This window comes from Daphnia pulicaria, chromosome 5, assembly GCF_021234035.1.
Source record: "Daphnia pulicaria isolate SC F1-1A chromosome 5, SC_F0-13Bv2, whole genome shotgun sequence".
In the NCBI taxonomy this organism is placed as follows: Eukaryota; Metazoa; Arthropoda; class Branchiopoda; order Diplostraca; family Daphniidae; genus Daphnia; species Daphnia pulicaria.
Window position 1 is genome coordinate 4808395 of NC_060917.1, and position 26382 is coordinate 4834776.

At 32.8% G+C, this 26382-nt stretch overlaps 4 protein-coding genes across 12 annotated transcripts; 3 read left to right on the top strand and 1 right to left on the bottom strand.

The window, feature by feature from the left end:
* The first annotated feature begins 203 nt into the window (after nt 1-203).
* LOC124340931 (exocyst complex component 7-like) lies at nt 204-3752 on the top strand. The gene is made up of 15 exons (XM_046793763.1): nt 204-438; nt 526-600; nt 806-971; nt 1040-1233; nt 1300-1417; nt 1479-1576; nt 1646-1786; nt 1851-2013; nt 2077-2264; nt 2327-2506; nt 2571-2814; nt 2889-3034; nt 3092-3162; nt 3241-3352; nt 3425-3752. Exons 2-15 carry the CDS (start codon nt 571-573, stop codon nt 3659-3661), a joined length of 2088 nt encoding a protein of 695 aa, XP_046649719.1. The 5' UTR covers nt 204-438; nt 526-570; the 3' UTR covers nt 3662-3752.
* Nucleotides 3680-11189, bottom strand: LOC124340790. 8 transcript variants are annotated; one of them, XM_046793450.1, is made up of 10 exons: nt 10569-11189; nt 9949-10052; nt 8997-9209; nt 8448-8911; nt 7930-8380; nt 7736-7861; nt 7585-7674; nt 7466-7522; nt 4265-7401; nt 3680-4196 (listed from the first exon to the last, which is right to left on the bottom strand). In XM_046793450.1, exons 3-10 carry the CDS (start codon nt 9193-9195, stop codon nt 4149-4151), a joined length of 4572 nt encoding a protein of 1523 aa, XP_046649406.1. In that variant the 5' UTR covers nt 9196-9209; nt 9949-10052; nt 10569-11189; the 3' UTR covers nt 3680-4148. The 8 variants fall into 8 exon arrangements, with proteins under 8 accessions (XP_046649406.1, XP_046649413.1, XP_046649412.1 ...); XM_046793457.1 differs by having other exon boundaries at nt 7736-7858; nt 10569-11188; XM_046793456.1 differs by having other exon boundaries at nt 7585-7671; nt 10569-11188.
* Nucleotides 11190-23084: 11895 nt separating this feature from the next.
* LOC124341319 (ras-related protein Rab-43-like) lies at nt 23085-24817 on the top strand. Of its 2 annotated transcripts, XM_046794375.1 has the most exons (8): nt 23085-23180; nt 23263-23474; nt 23560-23578; nt 23653-23718; nt 23800-23898; nt 23961-24019; nt 24118-24216; nt 24276-24817. In XM_046794375.1, exons 2-8 carry the CDS (start codon nt 23274-23276, stop codon nt 24381-24383), a joined length of 651 nt encoding a protein of 216 aa, XP_046650331.1. In that variant the 5' UTR covers nt 23085-23180; nt 23263-23273; the 3' UTR covers nt 24384-24817. The 2 variants fall into 2 exon arrangements, with proteins under 2 accessions (XP_046650331.1, XP_046650332.1); XM_046794376.1 differs by lacking the exon at nt 23085-23180 and having other exon boundaries at nt 23188-23474.
* A 309-nt stretch (nt 24818-25126) lies between these two features.
* LOC124341440 (ribonuclease kappa-like) lies at nt 25127-26079 on the top strand. Its single transcript, XM_046794542.1, has 3 exons — nt 25127-25290; nt 25409-25528; nt 25828-26079. Exons 1-3 carry the CDS (start codon nt 25222-25224, stop codon nt 25927-25929), a joined length of 291 nt encoding a protein of 96 aa, XP_046650498.1. The 5' UTR covers nt 25127-25221; the 3' UTR covers nt 25930-26079.
* The last annotated feature ends 303 nt before the right edge of the window (nt 26080-26382 follow it).

A 26382-nucleotide genomic window follows, 5' to 3' on the forward strand; every position in this document is an offset into this window, starting at 1 on the left:
GTAGAACTGCGGGTCATCGAAAGGGTGACGGCAAAATAGTTCACGAGTCACCACCGTTTTGGCGTTTTCCCATTTTTCTACCCACTGTACACAAATTCGATCATTGCCTGCGGTCGATAAGCATAAGTTGCCTCCGTGTCCGTGATGAGACACAACTTCCGTGAAAACAACTGGAACCCATTTAGAACTTAGGAAAATCAGATTTCCATTTTACATCAGATTACCTTTTACCTAAATAAAGTGGTATATCTGAGCGCTTTTTTCTTTATGAGCCGTATTTCGTCATTACTCATTAGCCACATTTTAGTGGGCCCCGGATTGCTCCCATGTGCTTGCGATTATAATGGGCTCAACGTTGAATATTTTCTTCCATAATAGACGGCGACGTCTTTTTTAGATTTTTTTCTTTGTCTAACTTCAACTTGACGCACCAATCGAGTAATGAATTTACGATTTTTTTTGTTAATAAAATAAAATAATTAGGTTAAATCTATTGCCACGACATGAGAACGTTTTTTTTTCTAGCCGGTAGATGGCGAGAAACGAAACAACTGACAGAAATTCAGCAAAATGTCAGATTTTAATCATAAACATGAAAAGGTTACTTTATTGTTTTATATACTTAGTTCTTCTTTATTTCATTTGATTTTATATGGTTTAAATACTAATTTTAAAGGTTCGAATATGAAACTCAATTTCTTGTTACAAAATTCAAATTTCTTTGCTGTGACTGGATACTCACATGACTGGTTATATTGACATATTGTATCAAACAAATAATGGGTTTAATTAATGATTGGTAAAGGTGCTGACAGGACTAGTCTTTCTTCAAGATGCTGCTTCTAGAAGTTCTCAGCTTACTAATGGAATGGTCAATATTTTGACTTCATTTGATGAAAGGCTTGCGAGACTTGAAAAAACCATTTTACCAGTCTACAATGAGACAAAAAATTTGCAACAGAAACAAGAAAGTAAATTAGTAATGATATATTTCTCGTATTTCTAAATTTACAAAATCAAAATTTCTTCGTGTTTATAGACATTGATAAAACATTAGCCTCTTTGGATCACGTTATTAGCTATTACAGTGTCAGCAAGGAAGTTGAGCCTGTCATAAAAGAGAGCCCTTCAAGTCAGGGTCTAGAAATTTTTCTCCAATCCCTCGGTCGATTGCAAGAAGCTATGCATTTCTTTGAGAGAAATAATCCACAGAGTGTGGAGTTAGAAAATGTTGTAAGTTTCTTTTTTATTTGAAATCACCATACCTTACAAACTTAAAAAAAACAACTTTTGTATTAGATGAGCCTATTTGAAACTGGCAAAGATAATATTATCAGCGAATTTAAAGAACACTTAGCGAAACATAGTCAAACCATTCCTGCTATAGCACTTTTGGAAGCTCTAGCAAATGATGAAGGTGAACCCCATTTATCTAAAACTACCTGAAAATTCAATGTAATGTTCCATTTTCATTCCAGAGGAGATAAGTATAAATCACTTCTCTGCAGATGTGAAAGACAATTTGATGCAAATAGCTGATTGGCTTGTAACTCACAATGAAGATGACTTCATGAATGTAACTTGTAATCATCAATCATTAATCCACACCATATTAAATAAACTTTATCACTGATTTACTTTCCAGGTTTACGCTCGGTTCCGCGCAAATACTGTGCAGAAAACCCTTCTTGGCCTTCGTGATCATTTGAGAAGTTCATCTACTGGGGTATCGAGCCACCAAGGCGTGAGTCCCGTGGCTGCCATGTCGGGAACGGCTACATTGCTGGTAATCTAATATTTACTTTGACTACTATTAGGCAAGATATAATGAAATTATTTTATAATTTCAGGCAAAATCAGGTGTCAAAGCCAGTTATGACACTCCAAGTAGAAAGACTTCAAAGAAACTACAGCAAATGCTTGAGCGCAAGGCCAACCAAATGCTTTTGAAAGCTTCTCAAACTTTGGAAAGCTCTACAGGACTGGCTTTGGGCTCTAGGAGAAGCGCTGCGGGTGAGAAGACGAAATTGAATTAATTTTACTTTTTCCCAATTATCATTATTGTTTCTTCTTCAGACAGTATAAAAGAAGATGCTGTCGAAGAACACGAAATCGAATCGTTCTTAACCGAATTCACGGCACTTTTGCGACTTCTGCAGAGTGAACTGCGACTTATGTTGGGTATTGTCCCTTTGCCGCATCAAAAAGCTGTTCTGTCTATCACTCTCAGAGACGCATTGGAAATGATCTGTCACGATGCCGAGGTTGGAAATATTCTTGATTCAATTTCATCGGTTAGTCATTCTTGTACTTTACTAATTTTTAGAGCTTAAGCGGCCGAGCGCGCCGAAGTGTTTCACGTCAAGAGTTCGGTCCCGTTTTGCTTCTTTTTCCTGCCTTACGCCATTTAGTGTGTTTTAAAGGCGACTGTGATAAATTGCTGGAAGGATGCGATTCTTCTGTTCGCACACGATTTTACGCAATGGTTAATAATCTCCATACAACCGTAAGCTAATAACTCACCATAATTCAGATTCGTTTTATCACTGTGTTATTTTGTGATTGATTAGTGCGGAAAGGCCCTTGAAGACTTTGCAGAATCTGTACGTTCTGAATCTGCAGCTCCATTGCCTAGAGATGGCACGGTCTATGAAATGACGAGCAATGTCGTTCTTTTCCTTGGCCAGTTGACTGATTTGTCTGACACAGTCGGTCCGCTTCTCGCCCAAGATCAAAGTTATTCCAACGCATTGGTACACACTCAACCCTGGCCGAAACCTCAGAGAAACAAAGCTTTACTAGGACTTTATATCAGTAATTCATTTTGCTTGATCAGGTTTAACTTAAAATCTAGCTTGATTAACAAATAACTTTTTTTTTTTTTTTAGAAAAAGTGTTGGTTCAACTAAATTTAACTTTAGTTACTAAAAGCGATGCGTACAGCGATTCTTCTTTGCGCTATATTTTTCGTTTAAATAACAGCCACTATTTGTTAAGCGCACTACAGCGTAGTGGCCTATTAGACCTGTTGAAGGTAAAGCACAAAATTGTAGTCAAAAGTAAATGTACTCACATATTTTGGTGTTTTTAGGTTGTGGAACCAGAATGCGAGCCGATTTACCGAGAAATGATCAACGAACAGAAGAGGCTCTATTCTCAAAGGTATTGATACTTTGTTCCTTTGCTTTGAATTTTTTGTTGAACTCACCGTTACTATTCAATTAATTAAATAACCTACAGTTGGAACAAGGTCTTAGCCCCAATATGGAATTCGGAAGATGTTCCAGCATCTGTACTTCTTTCCGGCAGGTTACGGGAAAAGGATAAAGCTTTAATTAAAGAAAAGTTCTCGGTAGGTCTTCAAAAGTTAAAATAAGCTTTACATGTGTAAAAATGTTGTTTTTTGATCCGATAAATCTTTTAGACCCTTAACAAGGAGTTTGAAGAATTGTCCAGAGAGCAACGAGGTTATTCAGTGCCAGACGTTGAGCTTCGCGAGAGTCTGAAGCGTGATAACAAAGAGTACATCCTACCGAAGTATCAGGCTTTCTATGACAAGTACAGCAACGCGCAGTTCAGCAAACACAGTGAAAAATACATCAAGTACTCACCGGCCCAAATTTCATCGGTAATCGATACATTTTTCGACGTTGCTGCATGATGATCAAAACGATCAAGGTTAACAAAAAATCATCCTGATTGTATTTTCAACACCAATTTAAATTTATTAAAAAATGAAATTACAATAGCGACAAGTCTGAATTCTATTAAAACAAAAAGGAAATTATATCCGTCAGCGATGACTAAACAGCATGTACACACTTGTACAGGCACATTCCATTCCATTTCACAAATAAACAAAACCTGCTAAAACGTTCAACTTTGACGTGTAGAACAGAAGACACATGAGAAAAATAAAACGGCTCTACCTTGTTTTGTGCATAATACTGATGACAGCTGTTGTCTTAGAAACGTAGCACCGCTAGATTAAACTGAGCCACTCGAAGGACGTTTAAACGCATCAAACAAATTCTAGAAAACAGATAGGACGCAACACTTGTCATCAGAAAATTCAATTTTGTCACTCCTTCACACCCGAGGACTAGGATACTATTTAGGGTCTTGGTTGGTAAGCCTTCGCGTTCTCGTCAAGCCTGTTTGGAGCACGTTTTACCATGTTCATCCCAATGCGCAACCTACAATCGTTATTAAAAAAAAAAAAACGTTACAAAACAAATATACAATAACTGAGTTGCGATATTACCTGACAGTCACGGGAACAGTAGAATGTGGTTTGACACCCGCTGCACTTTTGCTGAGCTTCTTGTCCACACTTCAGGCAAGTGTAAAGCGGGTGTTGCTGTGGCTGCGGAACATCTCGTGAGAGTCGACGAATGGCAGGCTGTCTAGCAATGTCCGACTGCTGGCCAGGAAAATGTCTTTGCGCTTGAGCATTAATTGGCGGCGAAGACATGGGCATATGGCGTTGCTGCTGCATGATTTGGTGTTGTGCGTTTTGCAAGGAATGGGCTTGTGAATGTGGCACTTGCTGTTGTTGCATTCCGCTCAAGTGATGTGATACTGTCGGCTGATTTGTCAGCTGTTGCGAGGAAGATTGTTGTCTTATTCGCTGCTGCTGAACGGGTGCTTGTGCTTGTTGTAGGTGCGATCCAAGAATGGACATATTTTGCTGGCGCGAGGGACTGTCTCCTGCAATAGGACCAGCCAAACGATTGTGAAGTTGCTGAGATGAGCCCAATGACTGTTGCGAACCATTAGGGTGCATGTACTGGTGTTGTAGTGTCGCCTGTTGCTGCTGTCGATAAGGCCCAGCTTGATAATTGACGGGTGCTTGCATCCGATTAGACTGCAGGTTTTGAACGTATGCTTGGTGTGCAGTTTGCTGTGCAGTTTGTTGTGGCCAAGTAGAATGTGGTGGTGGAACTGTTTGCTGAACCGCCGGCATGCGATGTCTACCTGTGTACTGTGCGTTAATTATAGGTACAACAACAGCAGTATTTTGCACTACAGTTGACTGATATGCAACCATTCCGTTATTCACGGAGTTGCCAGTCCATCCTTGACGTGGCATACCGGGATGTCCCTCCATGGCAACAGTGTTTGGGCTGTGTTGTGTAGGACCAGGCGTCTGCTGATTAACCTGACGATTTTGATTGGTGATCATTGTATTCAGCGCACCGATGGGCGAATGATCGCCTTGCGTAACAGTGTTAACTGGAGTCCGGTCGGCTGATGAACGTTCGACTGAATTTTGATTACTAGCTTGCATTTGGTTTGCCAATGTTGGAGATCGGAATGCTTCTGGAGTAGCTAGATGGATCGTAAAAGTCGGCATCGATGATTTCCCCGATGAGGGGGAAAATTCTACGCGAGACGGAAGTATAGCTGACTGATCTTTATACTTTGTCCCAATGTCAATAGCGGATCGCAGGTTGTTTTCTAACATTTGCTTCATATAAGTTGAATCCACGGCTGCCATTCCGTACCAATTAGCTTTTTGAGCTTGATGAATGATCGAATCGAACAGTAGAGCGGCCGTAGTATTCTTCTTAAGCATTAGCCGATAGAAAGGTATAAGGTAATCTTTCATTATCCCAGCACTTTGGCGCAACAATGGGTTATCACGGGCAATGTTAGAAAAATCCTTTGAACAGGAATAACTGCATTTCCAGTGGGTAAAATTGCGACAGCCGTTCACAATTTCTTGATACAGAATCGCTTCATCATCCGAATTAGCCGTTGGACTGTTTGGATTAATAAACTGGGCATAGAAGGGGTAAGCTTCACTTAAAGACTTCAAGGAAATAGGGTGTGGAGACAGAGCGAACGAAGCTGGAGTTATATTTTGGCTAGTAGATGCTTGAGTAGGTTCAGGATTGGTCAAGTTTTCTACTCGGAGAGCAATAGGATTGCTGGATGGCGTAGACTGAATGATGGATGGCGATCCAAGTGTCGTGGTTGTTACGTTAGATAAAGTGGGACTACCACCAGCAACTGATGTACTCGGTATTCTCAAACACATTGGCTGAGTCTGAGGTGAAAAATCAGTTTCCATAACGACAGGAGATTGCACTTCTGAAGAAACAGCAACAGTCTCTATGATATGATATGTTGACCCTGTATCTTCTATCAATAAGTTTGATAATGATTCAGCAACTGTCACTGGTGGTACCGTAGTTGGCAACTGTTGTGCAAACGGAAACTGACGAGGAGATTGTCTTGAATCAGGTGAACTTGGATTATCTAATGCAGAATTCTCCGGCTGCGTGGCAGGTTTCGACGCAGTTTCTTCTTTTTTTTCTTCTTGGATTTTAATTGGAAGCAACTGACACAGTTTAGGAATCAAATATTCAAATTCCATGTTGTCGTCTATGACTGCAATATTCTGTCTTTTCACTTCAATTTCTTTCAGTTTCTTACAGCATTCAATTTTGATGGACTCCTCTTCAATGTCAACAATCCGTAGACATTTCCCCTTTCCATCGTCTGCAAGTTCACTCAATTTGGACTTGATATTTTCAATTTCAGAGGTAACTTTGCTTAGGTGTTCATTCAACTCTTGGCACATTTGACGAGCCTCTTCCAAACGTTTCACAAGTGTTTCGTGTTCTTCATTTTTCTGTCGGAAAACCTGTTCGGCTTTTTGATGAATTGCTTCTGTCTCCTTATGCGTAGCTGACTTATTTGCCACCTGCTCTGTTAGATCAGCAACGAGCTTTTCATTGTCACTCATATCATTAAACAATGGATGTGATTCGACAAGCTTAGTGTCACCCAAATCAAGCTGCTGTCGGATCAACAGCACTTGTAGCTCCCTAAGCTTGATTTCAGTTTGAAGAACCATGTGATGAGTCCTTTTCTTATCCGCCGCTAGTCGGTTGCGTTCTTCACGCGCAACATTGACTGCGTCTGACAGTGTTTCAACCAAAATGACGTCCGCAGATATGGCAGTATTTTTCACGGTTAATTCTTCTTCCAATTCTTTAGACTTGAGTAGAAGTAGCCGCAGTTCTTTGCCCAACGTTTTACGCTCAGCAATAATTGCTGACAATGCGGATTCGATCTCTATTTTCTCCAATCCGATTTGCGATTCTTGCTGATCAAGCTGCTCAGTTGGGACATCGATCGGCATGCAGCACATCTTCTTAGCCGGCAAAAAATTTTCATCCGAACTATTTTCATTATCTTTGTCTCCAATAATTGGCAATATGACTTCTGGCTCCGTCTCGAGATTAGCAGACACAGGCGAACTAGGGATTGCTGTTTCAGGAACTACTTCAACTCCCTGTTCAGATGCAGCAGGTGATGCGCAAATAGCGCTTTCTTCTAAACCTTCTCGTGGAATTATCTGATCTTCTACTCTGTCGATTAGGTCATTTTCTGTTAAACAAAAATTGTTATCAGTCAACATATAATTCCACTGAGACAACATCAAAATGCAAACCTGGTTTCTCAACTTCCATTAGGGTGGAACCATCTACTTCAGAATTTTGTAAAGTTTCTGGAAAATATAAGTGTTAAACAAAAGCACTTACAAGAAGAGCTCAAGAAATGCTAAAGTACCTGTTTCGCTTTTTGATGTAATTAAAGCTGTTACATTGGTCGTTTCTGTGAGGCTACTGTCGACCACCGATGAACGTTGTGTGTCATCTACTGCCAAGCAAATGAAATTATCATTTAAGCTTATGATTTGCATTAACGAATATTAATTTACCGCTTTCCCGGTTTACAGAAGCGGGCGGAGAGATATCTTCAACATCATTTTGCGATTGGCTAGTATGATTGCTGCTGGGTTCTCCAATTATATCATGATCGGTCGGCACAGAAAATTTGTTTTCTACTTTAAGATTTGAATAAAAAGATATTTTTAAAATAAGAATGATAAGAATGATAAATATGGCTCTTTACCTCCATCTTCTGTTTCTTTGGTTTCTTCGGGTAGTTCCTCTTCACAAACTTTATGGGACGAGCCGATTTCAGGTGAGCGTTCTAATGTAACGTCCATTTCATTCTCTGTAGCATCATTTAAGGGGAATGTGTCGTCAGCCGTTGTGTTTGTTTTATCTGGCGATGCAAGATTAACAAATTCGGGTTCTACGTCGTCGGTAGCACTATTAACGCTCCGTCTATCCATATCCATATCAAGGGCAACTGTTGCGGCAGAATCACTACGGGGAAGATCGCAATTCTGTTCATCTTCCACTAGTGCATCAATAACTTCTTTTGGCTCTTCAAACACTTCTTCATCTGTGATATCCTCATCAGCAGAAGCGGGCTTGGGAATAGAAACGGAAACTTCCCCACCTTTGTCTATCGCGACGGTTTCTTCACTACCATCAACGTCTTCGCCATTATCAGACTGCACAAAACCAAAAATGTTGATTTAATTTAATATAATCACCAAGGAAATCATTTCGTATACATACTTGCTTCTTGCTTTCTGGCGTAGGAATATCCAAAGGGCATTTGCTGCCGTCTTTCGACTTCTCTTTCGATTTCTTCTTCTTCCTTTCGTGCTTTCTATCTTTTTTCTGAGAATGCTTGGTTTGAAGTTCCGATGAAGATAAACCGCTTCCACCCGTTTCAGTGTGATGGCCAGATTTTGCAGCTACATTCGTTTCTGAACTAGGTTCACATTTTGAAGATTTAAATTTTTCTTTTTCCAACTTTTTCTTTGTTTTTCCTTTCTCTTTATCGCTCGTTTCGGATCCCTTAGTTTTTTTGTCAAATTCCTGCTTTTCTCCTTGATGATGTTTTGACCTCTTTTTCGAACTGTCTGAATCAACACTTTCATCTTTTTTTAGCTTCTTATGGGTTTCATAGACAGCATCAGCTTCTGTGAATGCATCTTCCAATGATGCTTTTCTTTTGAGACAAGTGGGTACACCCCCTATAAAATAAAAGTATTGAATGAGCAACACACACATATGTTATAAATTTTATATGAAAAAAATACAAAATGGTTTAAATTATACCTGTCAGATTAATCTTTAAATTGAGTGAACTAGAACTATGATCTCTGGGATCAGGGGATTTCTTGACAATTTGATATCGCTGCATGGCATCTCTATCAATATTAGCTGTACAATCTGGTAATTTGTTCTTCACACATTTCTCAATTTTCTTCAAGAGAACAACAGGTTCAGAATTTAACTGGTACAGAGCTTTCAGCATAGTAGAATGTTACCCTACAACAACAAAAAAATATGATCAATTAAGGTATTTTGTAAAAGTATGTTATTTTTAGTTGGCCTTAAAAGCTAATCACATTTGGGGTATAGGAATTGCATCTTAATGTGAGACGATTAGACCAGTTTTATTTGGTGACCTTAAACACACCTTAGCATGGGCAAAGAATTAAATAACTATTAGTTAACTAGATGCATACATCAGAAAGACATACATTCAAGAAAAAGCAAACAGAAAGCATAATTAATGTTACTGCCAATGATAAGTACTTAACTACCCACGCAGAGGAAAATTGTTGAGACATAATTTTGTCTTGCTTTTGACTTATTGGAAGGAGACATTAGCCATATTGCTTCACACATACATCTGCGTTTTGTACAACGCATGTAATGTTACGCACTTATCTTATCTATTGCGGTGTAAAGAAGAGGGAATTTTTAAAAGTTTAAGCTACATCATTGTTTACAGGCTTTTTTTCCATTACTCATTGGTTGTTGCTTGACATGGGCATTTCCTTCTAATGATTACCTGAAAACTCAAAGGAGTATTAAAAGTATTTTCTTGAATCCTTGTAGTGATTATTAAGTAACAGAGAGAATGAAGAAAACATGTGAATTCTATAGGTATCTTTAAATGCATATGGAGAAAGGCAACTTTGTAGACATGAATTTTCCCTTCGTGAACGTGAGGACAACTAGTGACATCTTACAATAAACTAAATTACTTCATTTTGCTTACCATGCTTAAATGGTTAATGAGTTTTCTTTTCGGCGTGTAATATAATTTCACAGTGAAATTTTTCAGAAAAACGGGTGACCTCGGGGACTGGGTGAAAGTACCAGCTAAAAAGATAAAAATATTAATTTGATTTCCTATAAATGCTCGGAAAACCATAATGAAAAATGCACTTGTAAGCAGAATATCCTCTTTTCGACCTTCTTTTTGATGGATTGTTTATTTAGATGGGATGAAGGGAAATTTAACGACTTAAGATTTCATCCCTTTCACAATTAAACGCCATTGGTCGAGAGCAGCAATGATGCTCTTGTGATGTGCTGATGGAAAGCAACAGACTGTGCGTATGGAAAGGTGTTCTGAAATTTCCCTGACTCGTTTGACTTTGACAAAATTCGATTGTACACAGTGAGGGGAACTGTTGAATAATTAAGTTTGAGCTACTCCATCGATCTCAAATGGAACGAAACGAAATAATAACATTGTCGCCAAGGGAGGGGCGACTACGAATGAAAAGAGAATGCGCACTATATCGTGCGTGTTTCAGTGGAACTGTTATTTTCAAATTCTATATTCGTTATGTTTATGAGAAGTTGGAAAAAATAGATTAAATCTGAACTTACAATGCTTGGATGTTTTCACGTGTCAGTCAGTTGTAGAGTGTGAATACGGCGCACTTAATCCCTTAAAAACTACAATTAAACTTATTGGGGAGCTTAGATCTTGTCAAGTCGAATGTTCCAAAATAAATTGGCCTTGAGTTAGTTGGATTGCTAGCCGGTTTTCCAGAGATGGTTCTCATTGATTTCGTGCTACACAAAGCTATTGCCTTTAGTCGCTTGATGGTTGCCAGGCGATTGGTAAACTGGTTTCACTGTCGTTGGCTTGTTGCTGCTGCTGATCTCCACAACGTTCAATGAGGCACTGCGGCTATAAGGAGATCTAGCAGTGTATAAACAGGTGTAGCTTGTAGCTTCTAGCTTGAATACGCAGCCGGTTTTTACTCTAAAAAGTGAAACTCCACCCATCATGGACCTTTTCCTTCATATACCCATTTAGGGTTTATGTAAATGCTTCGCCATGTTTTTATTTATACATGTCGTTAACTAAAATCAAGTATCGTGGCCCCTTCAAATCAACAACTGACACGTCAGCGAGTTTGCATAGAGCAATCACATGACCTACAAGATTTCTGAGAAATTGATTCTCTATTAGCCTACGTTAAATATAAGAGAACTGTGCCGCTCATAGATTTGTACATCGCCGTATCTAAAAATCTAAAAAAAAAAACGAAATTTAATTTACTCATTTCAGTAATGTTTGGGAAGTAATTGTCATTGAAATCTTTATAGGTTGAACAACCTGTTCTTAATCACGTTGAAAATATTTTATTTCAAAAAGCTGGAATCTAACTAGATAAAGTTGGTTCCCGCTGCCACATGGAAAGTACGCTACCATATTTGTATTTCTATGAAAGTAACCATATGTTTCGCACTTCAATGCTCATGAAATGAAAATTACGAATTGTATTAATATACAACATAAAATCTATTTGAATTACTTCCATAATTTTACCAATGTAACTAATTGAACGAATTTTTTAAAATATTTAGAACTTGCTAATTTTTGTAGTTTAATCTCCAATCTTTAGTAAATATACTGGGATTAGTAAAACGATAAGAATAAATATAAAATTTTTTAAAAAATAGTTTTTACATTGACAACGTAGTAGTCCTTCTTTGTAGTCTGAAGTGTCCCATTATGGCGGTGAGGTGATTTGGCGTTTTTTACTTCAAGAATTTCTAGTAAGAAAGTTTTTTTTTTATTATTATTTATTCTTACTAGAGATTTTGTTAACTGTGTGCTAACTAGAGAAAATTATTTTTACTGCATTTATGCGTAAGATTTAATTGATTTACTTCATTTAAAAACTGAATGACAGTTTAATGACACAGAACCACAGACAAACAATCAAGGCAATAATGAAAATGAACAGTCAATTTATGCCTAACAAATTTTAATCGGAGAAAGGTTGTTCAAAATTTTTATATAAGTAATTTTTTTATTTTAAGAATGTCAAATCAATCAGATTTTTTAAAATAAAAAAAATTTAAACTAACTAAATTGACAAGAAAGAGCAGACGAAAAATTATTATTACCGCCAGTAATAATAATTTTTTCACTGCTGTCAGCGCCTCTATTGTTAAAAAAAGAAACTACAAATTATGAAAAAAATTTCTTTATCTATTCTACATGAAAATTTGTTTGTTTGTAGTTTAAGTATTACTAAAAATATTTAGAAATTAGGGTGATATTCCAAAAAATAGAGTAGGTACAGTATCTTCCATAAAAATCCGAACGCCATTTTTTTTTCAAACAGCCCAGTTTAATGTATTTTCTTTTTTTTAACTTTCAAGACTTTATATTATGTGTAGAATTAATTATTTTACAAAGTTCATTTATTAGAATTAAGAAAAAAAAGCCGAAATATTTTTTAAAAATAATGAAGGAGGCAAAGGTGTTCGGATTTTTATGGAAGATACTGTATATGTCCGGTGTTGTCAGTTCTACACACATGAGGAAAACATTTTGAACCTGAAGAACTAGTTGCCTGGCGGCTTATGGAGATTTCTCTAGTCTCCGAGTTGAATTATTCTCCTTACTTCGTTCGTTCGTCGTTCCCCTGTTCTTCTGTACTTTCTTCAAAACTTTTAAAGAATTTCGAGTTAAAATTTTAATCACCAGTTTCTTTCAAAGCTTGTTAAAGTTATGAAATTCTTATAGTTTTATGTTTTCTCGTGAATTCCTTTAGAGTTAAAGATTTAATTTCGTTATTAAAATAAACAGGATACAATTTTTATGTGATCATAAAGAAGGTTGAATGGATGGTAGTTTATTGGGTTTTTCTAACAGAATTAGAAAAAAATTCAAATTGTCAAAAATAAGACGCAATTTTAAATTTGAGATTATTTCTAAAATATTGAAATTTAGCTTAAGTTTATTCTTAGTTCATCGAATATAAAGGAGAATCAAAAATTTGCTATTTATTTCAATAGCTTAATCATTAAGATGCACTGGTGTAGAAGTGCGGTAGAATCTGAAAGTAAATTCTATATATTATAAAGAAAATATGTAGATTCAAATCTAAATAATTTAAGTATTGAATTCTAGGACTAAATTTGTCGAATTAAAAACAAAAAAAGAAAGGCAAAATATTAAAAACAATACCGTAATTTAATACAAATTATTGAAAAATAATAAACCTAATGTTTTTACGCGTGAGTAACGGTCCAACATTTTTTTAGGTGTTCCTGAATGGATGAGATACTCCCAAGAAGTTCTTCCAGCTTTATGCCATTATAATATTATGAAATTTTACCATAAGAAAATTTCATTTTATTATAACATTGGTAAAAATGTTAGGGAAACTTCCTTGCATCAAAAGATTCTTGGTCAACCTTAATTTTGAAAAGTTATAAAATTTATCGTGATCACCATTATTTTAAAAATAGAAGTTCCCTTCCAAAATTTATTCAAAAGTCATTTTTTCATACCTAGAAAAAATTTGTAGTTTCGATTTAAAAAAATCGTTACATAAATTAAGATAACTCTTCTATGCTGTTAACCTAATTTTTTGAACATGAATTGTTAATTACACAAATTGTTAAAATGTGTATTAGTTTTATCATGGGTAGTTTTATTTGGGGTACCAAACGATCACGTTTTTGGAATTTTTTTAAAGAAAATCGATTTATAATTTGAAATAAAATATCAATTTGAGACATGCTTTAAAAATTATGTTTAAAAACCAATATTAGAACAAAATTTGAAATTAAATAAAAAATTCAAAACCATTTAAAAATAAAATGAAAAAATCATTCCACATACTTCAATTATGGTAAAAAACAACTCCCCTGCTGTTTCCCTATTATGTATTGGTTGTATGTTGCGGGATAACATTAAATTTTCCGCAATCCACAATGCTGTTAGCTAGATACACGCTTGCTTCTGTTGGCTGGGGGTGGGGTGGAGATAAGTTCAAATTTAATTTTTAAAATTTTGTGTAATGTTCGTTAAAATGTTCTAACCGATTTCTAATTCGTTTTTAAATTTCCAATTTATAAAGAATTTTTTTTAACTTGAATTTGTTTTACAAAATTGCATTAAATTTTTAAGTTCCCCTTAAATTATTTTGATTTTTGAGTTTACTTTCAAATTTGTTTCAATATTGATTTCTTTTTTAACTTCTTTTTTTATTTTCTTCAAAGCATTTTTCAAATAAAGTGTCAGTTTCGAATTGTACATAGAATTTAAGGAAAAAATTCCAAAAAAGGGATCGTTTGTAACCCAAGTTTTATCAAAATTTTATGAGTAGATGAAAATATTTCATTTTTTCAAACAAAAAATTTATCCGTTGTTCAAATGTTTCAACTAAAAATTCATTACCTTAAAAAAATTTCTTCGAAAAGTACAGAAATAATTTAATTCGTTGGATATTTTCAAAGCATAATTTTTTGTTTATAGATGTCTTTAAAAATTGACGCATTTTTGTTACGAAAAACTACATGCAATTTAGGTTAGTTCAAATGTTAGTTATTTACATGTTAGTTTTAACTTCTTAATTTTTCAAACGTCCAAAAATGTTAACAAACGGAGCTATTATAAGATAAAAGGTAATAATGAAAAGAAGTTTTTTTTGTGTGTGGATCTTAACATTTCTACATATTTTCAATGACAAAATTTTAATTATATTTTAAATGTCCGAAAATATTATTTTCCTGCAAATGATTTCAACGCAACAATTTCACGACGTTCAATTTCAAAGTTTCCACGAAGTAAATAATATTTTAAATTATGCAAAGCGTATTTCTGTTGGTAGTTGGATACACAAATATTTTAGAAAAGTGCTGAAATAAATAATTTGAAATTTGAAATAGTTCTTCCTTTAAATTTCTCTTATCACAATTCAAAAATTGACAAAAGTTAATAATTACAGTAATTATATTTTTAATCAAGGAAATTATAAAGATTTCTACGTCAATATGTCGCAATATTATTTTAGTCATCACCTTTGTCAAGTTCCAATTTGCTCAAACACTTTTTAAATAAGAATTTAAAAAATTAAAAAATTTAAAGAAATACATAAATATAGGTTACAGTTCTTTACAAAAAATAATCCTTTCAGATACAGATTTTAATTTAGATAATATTTTAACCAAAAACTGTACAACAACAAAAAATTAGACAAAATTAATAAACTCGTTAGTATATTTGCAATACATTTTAAATTGCAAAATATTTATTCCGTTGCAAGGTTTCCCATTGAACTGAATTACACCATGAAACTAGTTTGGTTTAGAAAATTACTATCAAAGGATAAAATCTAATACTTCAATTTCCAAAAACAGTTTTCACGAAATTTATCCGATATAAATTTCCAATTCCTAAAAGGGATTAAACAATTTATATTTGTGAATCTTTAGATAAATGGTAATAAAAATAAAATAATGTACAATCACGCCCTTAAAGGTTCAACATAATTATTTCTTTTAAATTTTAACATTTCTTATTTAAATAACAAATATTTAAAAAAAGTCTTTCTCCATTTACTTGGAAGTAGCTTTCAAGTCATAGAATTGCATCGCACAAATTATATTTTTAAAATGCAGTTTCGGTATTAATTATGCATTTTTTAAGGTTGATCATATTTTGAAGTAATTCCATATTTAATGAGTTTAATTTTCTTTTGAATATCTGTCAACAAAAAATCTAAAAAATGGTTTTTTACATGAAAAATGAAATTCACAGCATTCAATACGATGAGATAAAAATATTATTTATTATACATAATCCAGAAAATCTAAAACTCATGCAACTTTCTTTGAAGAATCAAGTCATTTTCTATTTGTGAATTTTTGCAATAATAGAATAAAAATTAAAATTACAATCAAGAATGAATAAATTGAGTGACATTACACATTAGACCAAACAATGTTCCTTTAAGGTTCCAAAATTTCAAGTCATAGAATTGCATCGCGCAAGATACATTTTTATCAAAAATGTTTTCCAAAATTAGTTCCGAATTTTCAATGCATTATTTGCATTGCGTCAAAAAAACAAATTACGAATTGTAAATGGGCAAAATTTTATTTAAAAAACTCAAATGAGTTATATTATAATTAACAATGTTCCTTTAAGGTTGCAAAATTTCAAGTCATAGAATTTCATTGCGCAATATACATTTTAAAGCAATAATTTATAAAAAATGGTTTCCAAAAATATATTTCGAAATTGAGCTCTAAAATTTTCAACGCATTAAAAAATTAAAAAATTTCTAATTGTAAAATGACACGATTTAATTAAGAATGACTCAAATGAGTTATATTAGACCAAAAAATGTTCCTTTAAGGTTACAAAATTTCAAGTCATAGAATTGCATCGCCAAAGATACATTTTAAGCAATAGTTTTTCAAAGATGATTTCCAAAATAAGATTTCAATATTGATTTCTAAAATGTTTTACACCCATCAATTTACTGAAATGTTTTAAATTTTTTTGTGCATTGTATAATGTTTTGCATTCATTCGTAGAATAGCGCAAAAATCACACTCTGTAAGTTAGAGAAGGTTATAAAATTTCAAGTAATTGAATTGCATCGCGCAAAATACATTTCTCAATCAACAATAGGGTTAATTAGATTTAAATTTAAATTTTCTAAAATCTTGAACATATCAGTAAGTAAGTTGTACTTTTATTTATTAGTTTTTAAGTAGAACAATATTATCACCTAGTAATATAAAATATCATCTCAAGATAAAAATTGTCCTTTGAAATTATTCCTCACAATAGGTTTCAAAATTTCAAGTCATAGATTCCAGCACAAAAAATACATTTTTCAAACAAATGTTTGCCAAAATGGATTATCATAATTATAGATATAAAAATTTAGTTAAAAAATTTGCAATCCATAATAAAAAATCATGAATTCGCGTTTTATTAGTTTTCAAGTCTTGGAATAACATTACGCAAAAAATTGCTCTTTAAAAATTATTTCCTGCAATTAGGTTACAAGTCATAGAATTGCATTGCGCAAAATACATCTTCAATCAAACATAGATCACAAAGGTTGACAAAATTGATTTCAAAAATTTTCAAAGGACAATAAAAAATAAATTTTCTTTGACTTGTACAATGATGTTAGTTTTTAAGTCGTAGAATAGTTTCACGCAAAAATAATTTAATTTCAAAATTCCAGCGCACAATTTAAATTTAAAATGACTGAATTGTGTCCGCTTTGCTGTACAATGTTATTCGTTTTTAAGTCGTAGAATAACATCACGCAAAATCATAAATTATTCCCTACATTAGGTTGCAAAATTGCAGTATTGCAAAGTCGCATTGCGCGAAATACATTTTTCAAAGAAAAGTTCAACACAAAGGGTTACCAAAATAAGATTTCAAAATTGATTTCAACCCTCAATTACAAATACAAACACAAAATTTGAAATAAATAAATTCTCTATGACTTCTACCATGCTATTAGTTTTTAAGTCGCAGCCAAGAATAGTTTCACGCAAAAAGATCACGGTCTAAAAAAATTCCATACAATTGGTTACAAATTTTCAAGTCATAGAATTGCATCGCATATATTTTCAAACAAACGTTTATCACATAGGGTCAACATAAAATTTCGAAATTTATTTCAAAAATTTTCAACGGACATTCAAAAATTATAAATAAATCAATTATCCATTTTGTACAATGCTATTAGTGTTTAAATCGTAGAAGAAATTAACGCAAAAAATCACGGTCTAAAAATTATTCCATATAATAGGTGGTTACAAAATTTCAAGTCATAGAATTGCATCGCGCAAAGTACATTTTTCAAACAAACTTTCACATAGGGTTACCAAAACGAAATTTCAAAATTTTTTCAAAAATTTAAAACAAATAAATTTTCCATGACTTGTACAATTCTATTAGTTTATAAGTCTTAGAAGAGTTTCACGCAAAAAATCATGGTTTAAAAATTATTCCATACAATTGGTTACAAATTTTCAAGTCATAGAATTGCATCACATGTGTATTTTTCAAACAAAAGTTTATCACATAGGGTTGCCAAAATAAAATTTCAAAATAGATTTCAAAAATTTTCTACGGACATTCAAAAATTATAAATAAATCAATTTTCCATGACTTGGACAATGCTATTAGTTTTTAAATCGTAGAAGAGTTTTACGCAAAAAATCACGGTCTAAAAATTATTCCATACAATAGGTTACAAAATTTCAAGTCATAGAATTGCATCGCGCAAAGTACATTTTCAAACAAACTTTATCACATAGGGTTACAAAATAAAATTTCAAAATTGATTTCAACAATTAAAAACAAATAAATTTTCCGTGACTTGTTCAATGCTCTTAGTTTTTAAGTCCTAGAAGAGTTCACGCAAAAAATCACGGTCTAAAAATTATTTCATACAATAGGTTACAAAATTTCAAGTCATAGAATTGCATCGCGCAAAGTACATTTTCAAACAAAGTTTATCACATAGGGTTACCAAAATAATATTTCAAAATAGATTTCAAAAATTTTCTACGGACATTCAAAAATTATAAATAAATCAATTTTCCATGACTTAAACAATGCTATTAGTTTTTAAATCGTAGAAGAGTTTTACGCAAAAAATCACAGTCTAAAAATTATTCCATACAATAGGTTACAAAATTTCAAGTCATAGAATTGCATCACAAAAAGTACATTTTCAAACGAACTTGATCACATAGGGTACCAAATAAAATTTCAAAATTGATTTCAACAATTAAAAACAAATAAATTTTCCGTGACTTGTTCAATGCTCTTAGTTTTTAAGTCCTAGAAGAGTTCACGCAAAAAATCACGGTCTAAAAATTATTCCATACAATAGGTTACAAAATTTCAAGTCATAGAATTGCATCGCGCAAAGTACATTTTCAAACAAACTTTATCACATAGGGTTACAAAATAAAATTTCAAAATTGATTTCAACAATTAAAAACAAATAAATTTTCCGTGACTTGTTCAATGCTCTTAGTTTTTAAGTCCTAGAAGAGTTCACGCAAAAAATCACGGTCTAAAAATTATTCCATACAATTGGTTACAAATTTTCAAGTCATAGAATTGCATCACATGTGTATTTTTCAAACAAAAGTTTATCACATAGGGTTGCCAAAATAAAATTTCAAAATAGATTTCAAAAATTTTCTACGGACATTCAAAAATTATAAATAAATCAATTTTCCATGACTTGGACAATGCTATTAGTTTTTAAATCGTAGAAGAGTTTTACGCAAAAAATCACGGTCTAAAAATTATTCCATACAATAGGTTACAAAATTTCAAGTCATAGAATTGCATCACAAAAAGTACATTTTCAAACGAAATTTATCACATAGGGTTACCAAATAAAATTTCAAATTGATTTCAACAATTAAAAACAAATAAATTTTCCGTGACTTGTTCAATGCTCTTAGTTTTTAAGTCCTAGAAGAGTTCACGCAAAAAATCACGGTCTAAAAATTATTCCATACAATAGGTTACAAAATTTCAAGTCATAGAATTGCATCGCGCAAAGTACATTTTCAAACAAACTTTATCACATAGGGTTACAAAATAAAATTTCAAAATTGATTTCAACAATTAAAAACAAATAAATTTTCCCTGACTTGTTCAATGCTCTTAGTTTTTAAGTCCTAGAAGAGTTCACGCAAAAAATCACGGTCTAAAAATTATTTCATACAATAGGTTACAAAATTTCAAGTCATAGAATTGCATCGCGCAAAGTACATTTTCAAACAAAGTTTATCACATAGGGTTACCAAAATAATATTTCAAAATAGATTTCAAAAATTTTCTACGGACATTCAAAAATTATAAATAAATCAATTTTCCATGACTTAAACAATGCTATTAGTTTTTAAATCGTAGAAGAGTTTTACGCAAAAAATCACAGTCTAAAAATTATTCCATACAATAGGTTACAAAATTTCAAGTCATAGAATTGCATCACAAAAAGTACATTTTCAAACGAACTTGATCACATAGGGTACCAAATAAAATTTCAAAATTGATTTCAACAATTAAAAACAAATAAATTTTCCGTGACTTGTTCAATGCTCTTAGTTTTTAAGTCCTAGAAGAGTTCACGCAAAAAATCACGGTCTAAAAATTATTCCATACAATAGGTTACAAAATTTCAAGTCATAGAATTGCATCGCGCAAAGTACATTTTCAAACAAACTTTATCACATAGGGTTACAAAATAAAATTTCAAAATTGATTTCAAAAATTAAAAACAAAGAAATTTTCCGTGATTCTTCAATGCTTTTAGTTTTTAATTCTTAGAAGAGTTTCACGCAAAAAATCACCGTCTAAAAATTATTCCATACCATAGGTTACAAAGGATCCGTTACAAAATTTCAAGTCATAGAATTGCATCGCAAAAAGTAAATTTTTCAAACAAACTTTCACATAGGGTTACCAAAACGAAATTTCAAAGTTATTTCAAAAATTTAAAACAAATGCATTTTCCATGACTTGTACAATTCTATTAGTTTATAAGTCTTAGAAGAGTTTCACGCAAAAAATCATGGTTTAAAAATTATTCCATACAATTGGTTACAAATTTTCAAGTCATAGAATTGCATCGCATATATTTTCAAACAAAAGTTTATCACATAGGGTCAACATAAAATTTCGAAATTTATTTCAAAAATTTTCAACGGACATTCAAAAATTATAAATAAATCAATTATCCATTTTGTACAATGCTATTAGTGTTTAAATCGTAGAAGAAATTAACGCAAAAAATCATGGTCTAAAAATTATTCCATACAATAGGTGGTTACAAAATTTCAAGTCATAGAATTGCACCGCGTAAAGTACATTTTCAAACAAACTTTATCACATAGGGTTACCAAAACAAAATTTCAAAATTGATTTCAACAATTTAAAACAAATAAATTTTCCATGACTTGTACAATTCTATTAGTTTTTAAGTCTTAGAAGAGTTTCACGCAAAAAATCATAGTCTAAAAATTATTCCGTACAATTGGTTACAAATTTCAAGTCATAGAATTGCATCGCGCAAAATACATTTTTCAAACAAACTTTATCACATAGGGTTACCAAAATAAAATTTCAAAATTGATTTCAAAAATTTAAAACAAATAAATTTTCCGTGACTTGTTCAATGCTCTTAGTTTTTAAGTCCTAGAAGAGTTCACGCAAAAAATCACGGTCTAAAAATTATTCCATACAATAGGTTACAAAATTTCAAGTCATAGAATTGCATCGCGCAAAGTACATTTTCAAACAAACTTTATCACATAGGGTTACAAAATAAAATTTCAAAATTGATTTCAAAAATTAAAAACAAAGAAATTTTCCGTGATTCTTCAATGCTATTAGGTTTACGTCTTAGAAGAGTTTCACGCAAAAAATCACGGTCTAAAATTTTTTCCATACAATAGGTTACAAAATTCATCAGCATCAGTCATAGAATTGCATCGCGCACAATACGTTTTTTCTAAAATTACCACAAAGGCATGCAAAGGGTTAACACAGTAAGATTTCACAATTCGAGATATAAAATTTTCAATTTAAAATTCAAAAATTTAAAATAGATAAATTTTATATTCCATTTTTAATGTTTCTATACTTTTCAAGTCGTAAAATAGTTTAACGCAAAACATCATCTCAAAGTTATTTCCTGAGAAAGTTAAACAATTTCAAGTAATAGAATTGCATCGCGCTAAATACATTTCTCAATCAACAACTGGGTTATCAAAATTAGGTTATCGTCAATCAAAAGTATGTCACAAGGGTGGCTAAAATTGATTTCAAAATTGGTTAAAAAATTTCATCATATATAAGAATTTTCGAAATTAGATTCAAAAGCTGTGTTTCGCAGTTCTAAAAAAATTTCCACGCAGAATAATTTTTTGAAAATAGGGAAATTGTATATTTCTTGTACAATGTTTAGAATAGCATCATACAAAAAATGGTTTTCTAAAATTTTAAGCAGAAAGCTTTAATTATAAGCTGTATATTTGTCGATAATTGAATCCCAAGAATGCTGTGCAGGAAAGAAATTCTTCTATTAAAATATAGTCATTCCATTTTATTCAATAAAGAGGGAAATTGCAAAATGAGATCTATAGTTTGTTTATTTAACAAGCAATCCACCACTCAAGCGCCCCAAATTCATGGACCCCCCCCCCCCCACCCCCATTTTTTTCCCATTTCGCTATAGGACCTAAAAATATGAAAAAAAAATTCAGGCTTATCCAGATTCCTACTCCGGATTCGCCTGTGTTTTCAGAATTCAAATATTCTCTGCCGTTCAGGAGATATTTTATATTGAAGTTTGGGTTTTTTTCAAATTTTGACAATTTGGGGGGGGGGGGGTATCGCTTTTTGGGAAAAGGCGAACATAAAAAAAACTAATTCTTATAAATGTTTGCTCGGCCATCCCTCAATACAAATCCAAAAGTAATTTACATTCCGGATTAGATTGGCCGAGTTATTAGTAATCTAGTGAAAGGGTCATTTGGCCATTTTCCCACCTAGCCTAGTCGCCATTTTTATCAACTCTCCCTCGCGATCCTGGCGGATGACAGCCAAAACAGCACGTTCTTGGCCTTCACTTTAAACCGCAGGACATGCTCAAAGGCCCTCTTTTATAGTCTTGCGACCAGTATTTTGAAGCCCGAGGTGCAAAGAACTCGTATGCTTTGGCTGTCATGCACCAGGATCGCGAGCGATTTTTAAAATCCCGATTACGTCCGAAAACTACCTCAGGAAAAAGGGAATATTTCGGGCCGGTTGTTGAGTCCCGGATCGCTTGTTAAAAAGGCTGTGCACGTGACTTAGCCAAGATAAAATGGGCTACCCTTTATTTAGTATGTGCATGTGGATGCATTGGTTATTAAATAGTGCATATTGCAGTTTTGCATCTGGCATTAATTAGTTGCGTCACTTCATCTTTCACGAAATTACATGAAGGATCTTAAGCTGCCATCTTTTATCAAATATTCAAACTGCCATCTTTTATCAAATATTAAAACTAATAGTTGAATCCATCTTTCGGGATAATTAAAAAACACCATTGAAGTGGATTGAAGTTCTTGTGTTTGTTTAATATAAAGAAAATTAGCTAGGTGAAATCACAGTAATGACACACTGTTTTCACTAAGTATAGTATATATTTTGTTTTGATAACTTTATATATATTCATCAATTTAGTTTTCACCCTTCATAAATAACCATATTTGTATTCTACAAGTGAAATGTCTAGGCTGCCCAGTAATACTGCTAGTGAAGAATCTTTTGACTTTCTTTTTAAAATTGTCGTAATTGGCGATTGTGGAATTGGAAAGACTTCCCTTGTTCAAAGATTCAAATCGGGAGTTTTTACAGAACGGTATACTAATACGATCGGGGTGGATTTTGCAATGAAAACAGTTGTCATTGAAGGGAAACAGGTTAAAGTATGTAATATTTTTATCAAGCTTTTAATTTTTACCATAATTAACATCTGCTTTTAATTTTTTGGGCAATTTGTGTCACCCATAGTTACAAATATGGGATACAGGTAGAAAGTTTGAAATATGGAAAAAATTTACCCTTTTTTAACCATTTACTACTCTATTCAATATGGTTGTATAGCTGGACAGGAAAGATTTAGAACCATTACTCAAAGCTATTACAGATCTGCGAATGGTGTCCTTTTAGGTAGTAAATATTAAAATATAATGAAGTGGAAACTTAAGTATTTGTTACATCACTATTCACTATACATGTTAATATTTTCAGTATATGATATCACTAAAAGATCATCATTTCTAAGTTTACAAAAATGGATGGAAGAAATACGGAGGTTTACAGCTAATAACATTTCCTGGGTTTTGATTGGTAAATAATTTTTTTTTTAAATTTATACTAATACCAGCATTATTATTTTCTATCTTATTAAGGAAACAAATGTGACATGGATTCACTACGTGAAGTTGAACAAGTTGAAGCCCTTGCCATGGTAATTATATCAAATTATATTGATTTAGATTAATATTTGCAAATAACTATTTACATTAAGTACAGAATAAATTTGTTAACTATACTGAGATTTTTTAGGCGGAACTTATCCCGGAGATAGTTCTGGTGTTAGAAACATCAGCTAAGGATAATACAAATGTTGAACAAGCATTTGTTGAGCTAGCAACAGAATTAAAGGTATTTCTAAAGAAATAACTTTGAAATCGCTCGTAACGTTTGTAAGCCTTTTTCTACAGCGTAACCAGTGCGGATTAGGAATACATGACGCTGAACAGCAAGAAGTTTTCAATTTAAATACCACCAGAATATTGAAATCCAAGCAATGCTCAGCTTGTTCAATTTAAAATCTCCCAATCTGCTAAAACACTGAACCTTAAATTTGTTATTACCTTAAAGTAATTTCAAGCTGCGCCTTCTATTGTTAAAATCTCATTATGAAAACAACTCTCATTTATAGTTGTTGAAAGTTTTAAAATGATTTTGAAGTAATTTTTGAAATGTTTCACGTATATTTATATGCATATAAATATAATAATTATTTTCGTGTGTTAGAGACTAGAGTATTATGCAACAAAGCTCTTATATTTTGGTAAAAGCTTGATTCTCATCCCATACAAGGCCTAGTGGTTGATATATAACCTGTGAAAATGCATCTGAATAAAACCATTTTACCCTGCAACCTGCAACTTACGATTTTGATTGGCATTATTAGATTTAACTCGCTATTTGACTTCTCGCAAACTCTAGCTAAATCTGTAATACAATCTTTAAAAAATTGTCTACATTGGTCTCTAATCCGAAGAAGAAAATATACAAGAAACTGCTGATTTCTTTCTACCGCCTCCTATTCTATGTTAATATTTAAGGTTCGCATTATTTTTCCATGCACTAGTTTTCTTTAAAAATAGATTTTAATGGTAGTATGACGCTAACAAAGTTTGTTTGTATATTTATATAGTTTGCATCCATGTTTGTTTCAACTTTCAAGATTTAGCTTGCATTTTCAGCTATTTGAAACCGGTTTGAACTTCAATAATTTTGAAGAATAATGCAACTGCAAGTTTTGGGCACTATTCACGAGCAGTCGACAAAATCACATGACAGCTGAAATTACTCCATCTTTAACGTCAACCAGCTACGGTCTGTCTGTTGATTTTGTCTTTCAGTTTCATTACAAGAAAAATGCCATTCTGCGGCCCAAAGTGTTCTCTGTGTTGCACAATTGTGAGCGTGTGGGGAATCGTTCAATTGGTAAGAAATTTCGCTCGTATTTTTCACATAATCATTACACCTGTTTATCATCGTGAAAATCTTCATTCGCGAATTTTCCATCATATCCTTTACTAAATTTGTATCTCACTAACTATAGGTGCTGATGGGTGTATTCTTTTACACCCACAGTGTGGCCCTAGCTGAAGACTTGACACTTGAAGAGCATTACAGTGATCTGGATACATTTTACAAAGATGTTAATGCCAGCTATGAACAAGTATTTAAAACATAGCTCTAAGAATTAATTCTAAAAGCATGAATGAACTTAAATAAAATTTCATGATAACTAATTAGCTCTAGTAAGACCATCACCAGCAAATTTTCTAAAAAACAATATTATATTTCTCGTGTTGATTACTTCACAAAATGCAATTTAGACTGTGGACAACTTTCATGAGAAAATGTGTTACTAGCACTACATAAAAAAATATTTGTAGTAGAATTATTAGAATACAATTTATTTAACTGATTATGTTTGAAAGGTTACTAATAAGTCAAAATTTCTTTTCATTTCAGAATGCATACAACTGTTGGATAGCTGCACTCATTTACTTAGTTACGTTGTGTGTCTCTGTTCACCAATTTTGGCTGAACAATCGCGTTTCTTATCAAGTTTAAATTATGGTTAACCCATTTCTTGAGGATGCTACTGGCCGCGCGGGATTTACCATTTTATTATAGCCTAAGTGTTGTAGATCATTGTCATTTAACATTCCTGTGTAAATATATATTGTCCGTCAATTAATAGACTTATTCTTTGGGCCAGAATTATACAGATTGTCCATTTCATATGTTTGTGAAAATGAAAACACACACTACGCCATAGTCCATACATGGTATTACGGTTAAATCCCTTGTTCGTTGTGTAAAATCGATCAATTTAGTTTTTTAAAAATCAGAAACAGGGGTAATTGGCGATTAATCTTCCCAAAAACTTTCTTTCATTTGAAATCTAATTTATAATAGTAAACGTTGCAGCTGGGTGCAGTTTGCAAATTGCAATTTTGTCAAAAAAGGTGGGTCTACTCTTTTTCGAACCTCGTAAATCACATGTCGTAAAAGCAAGGACCT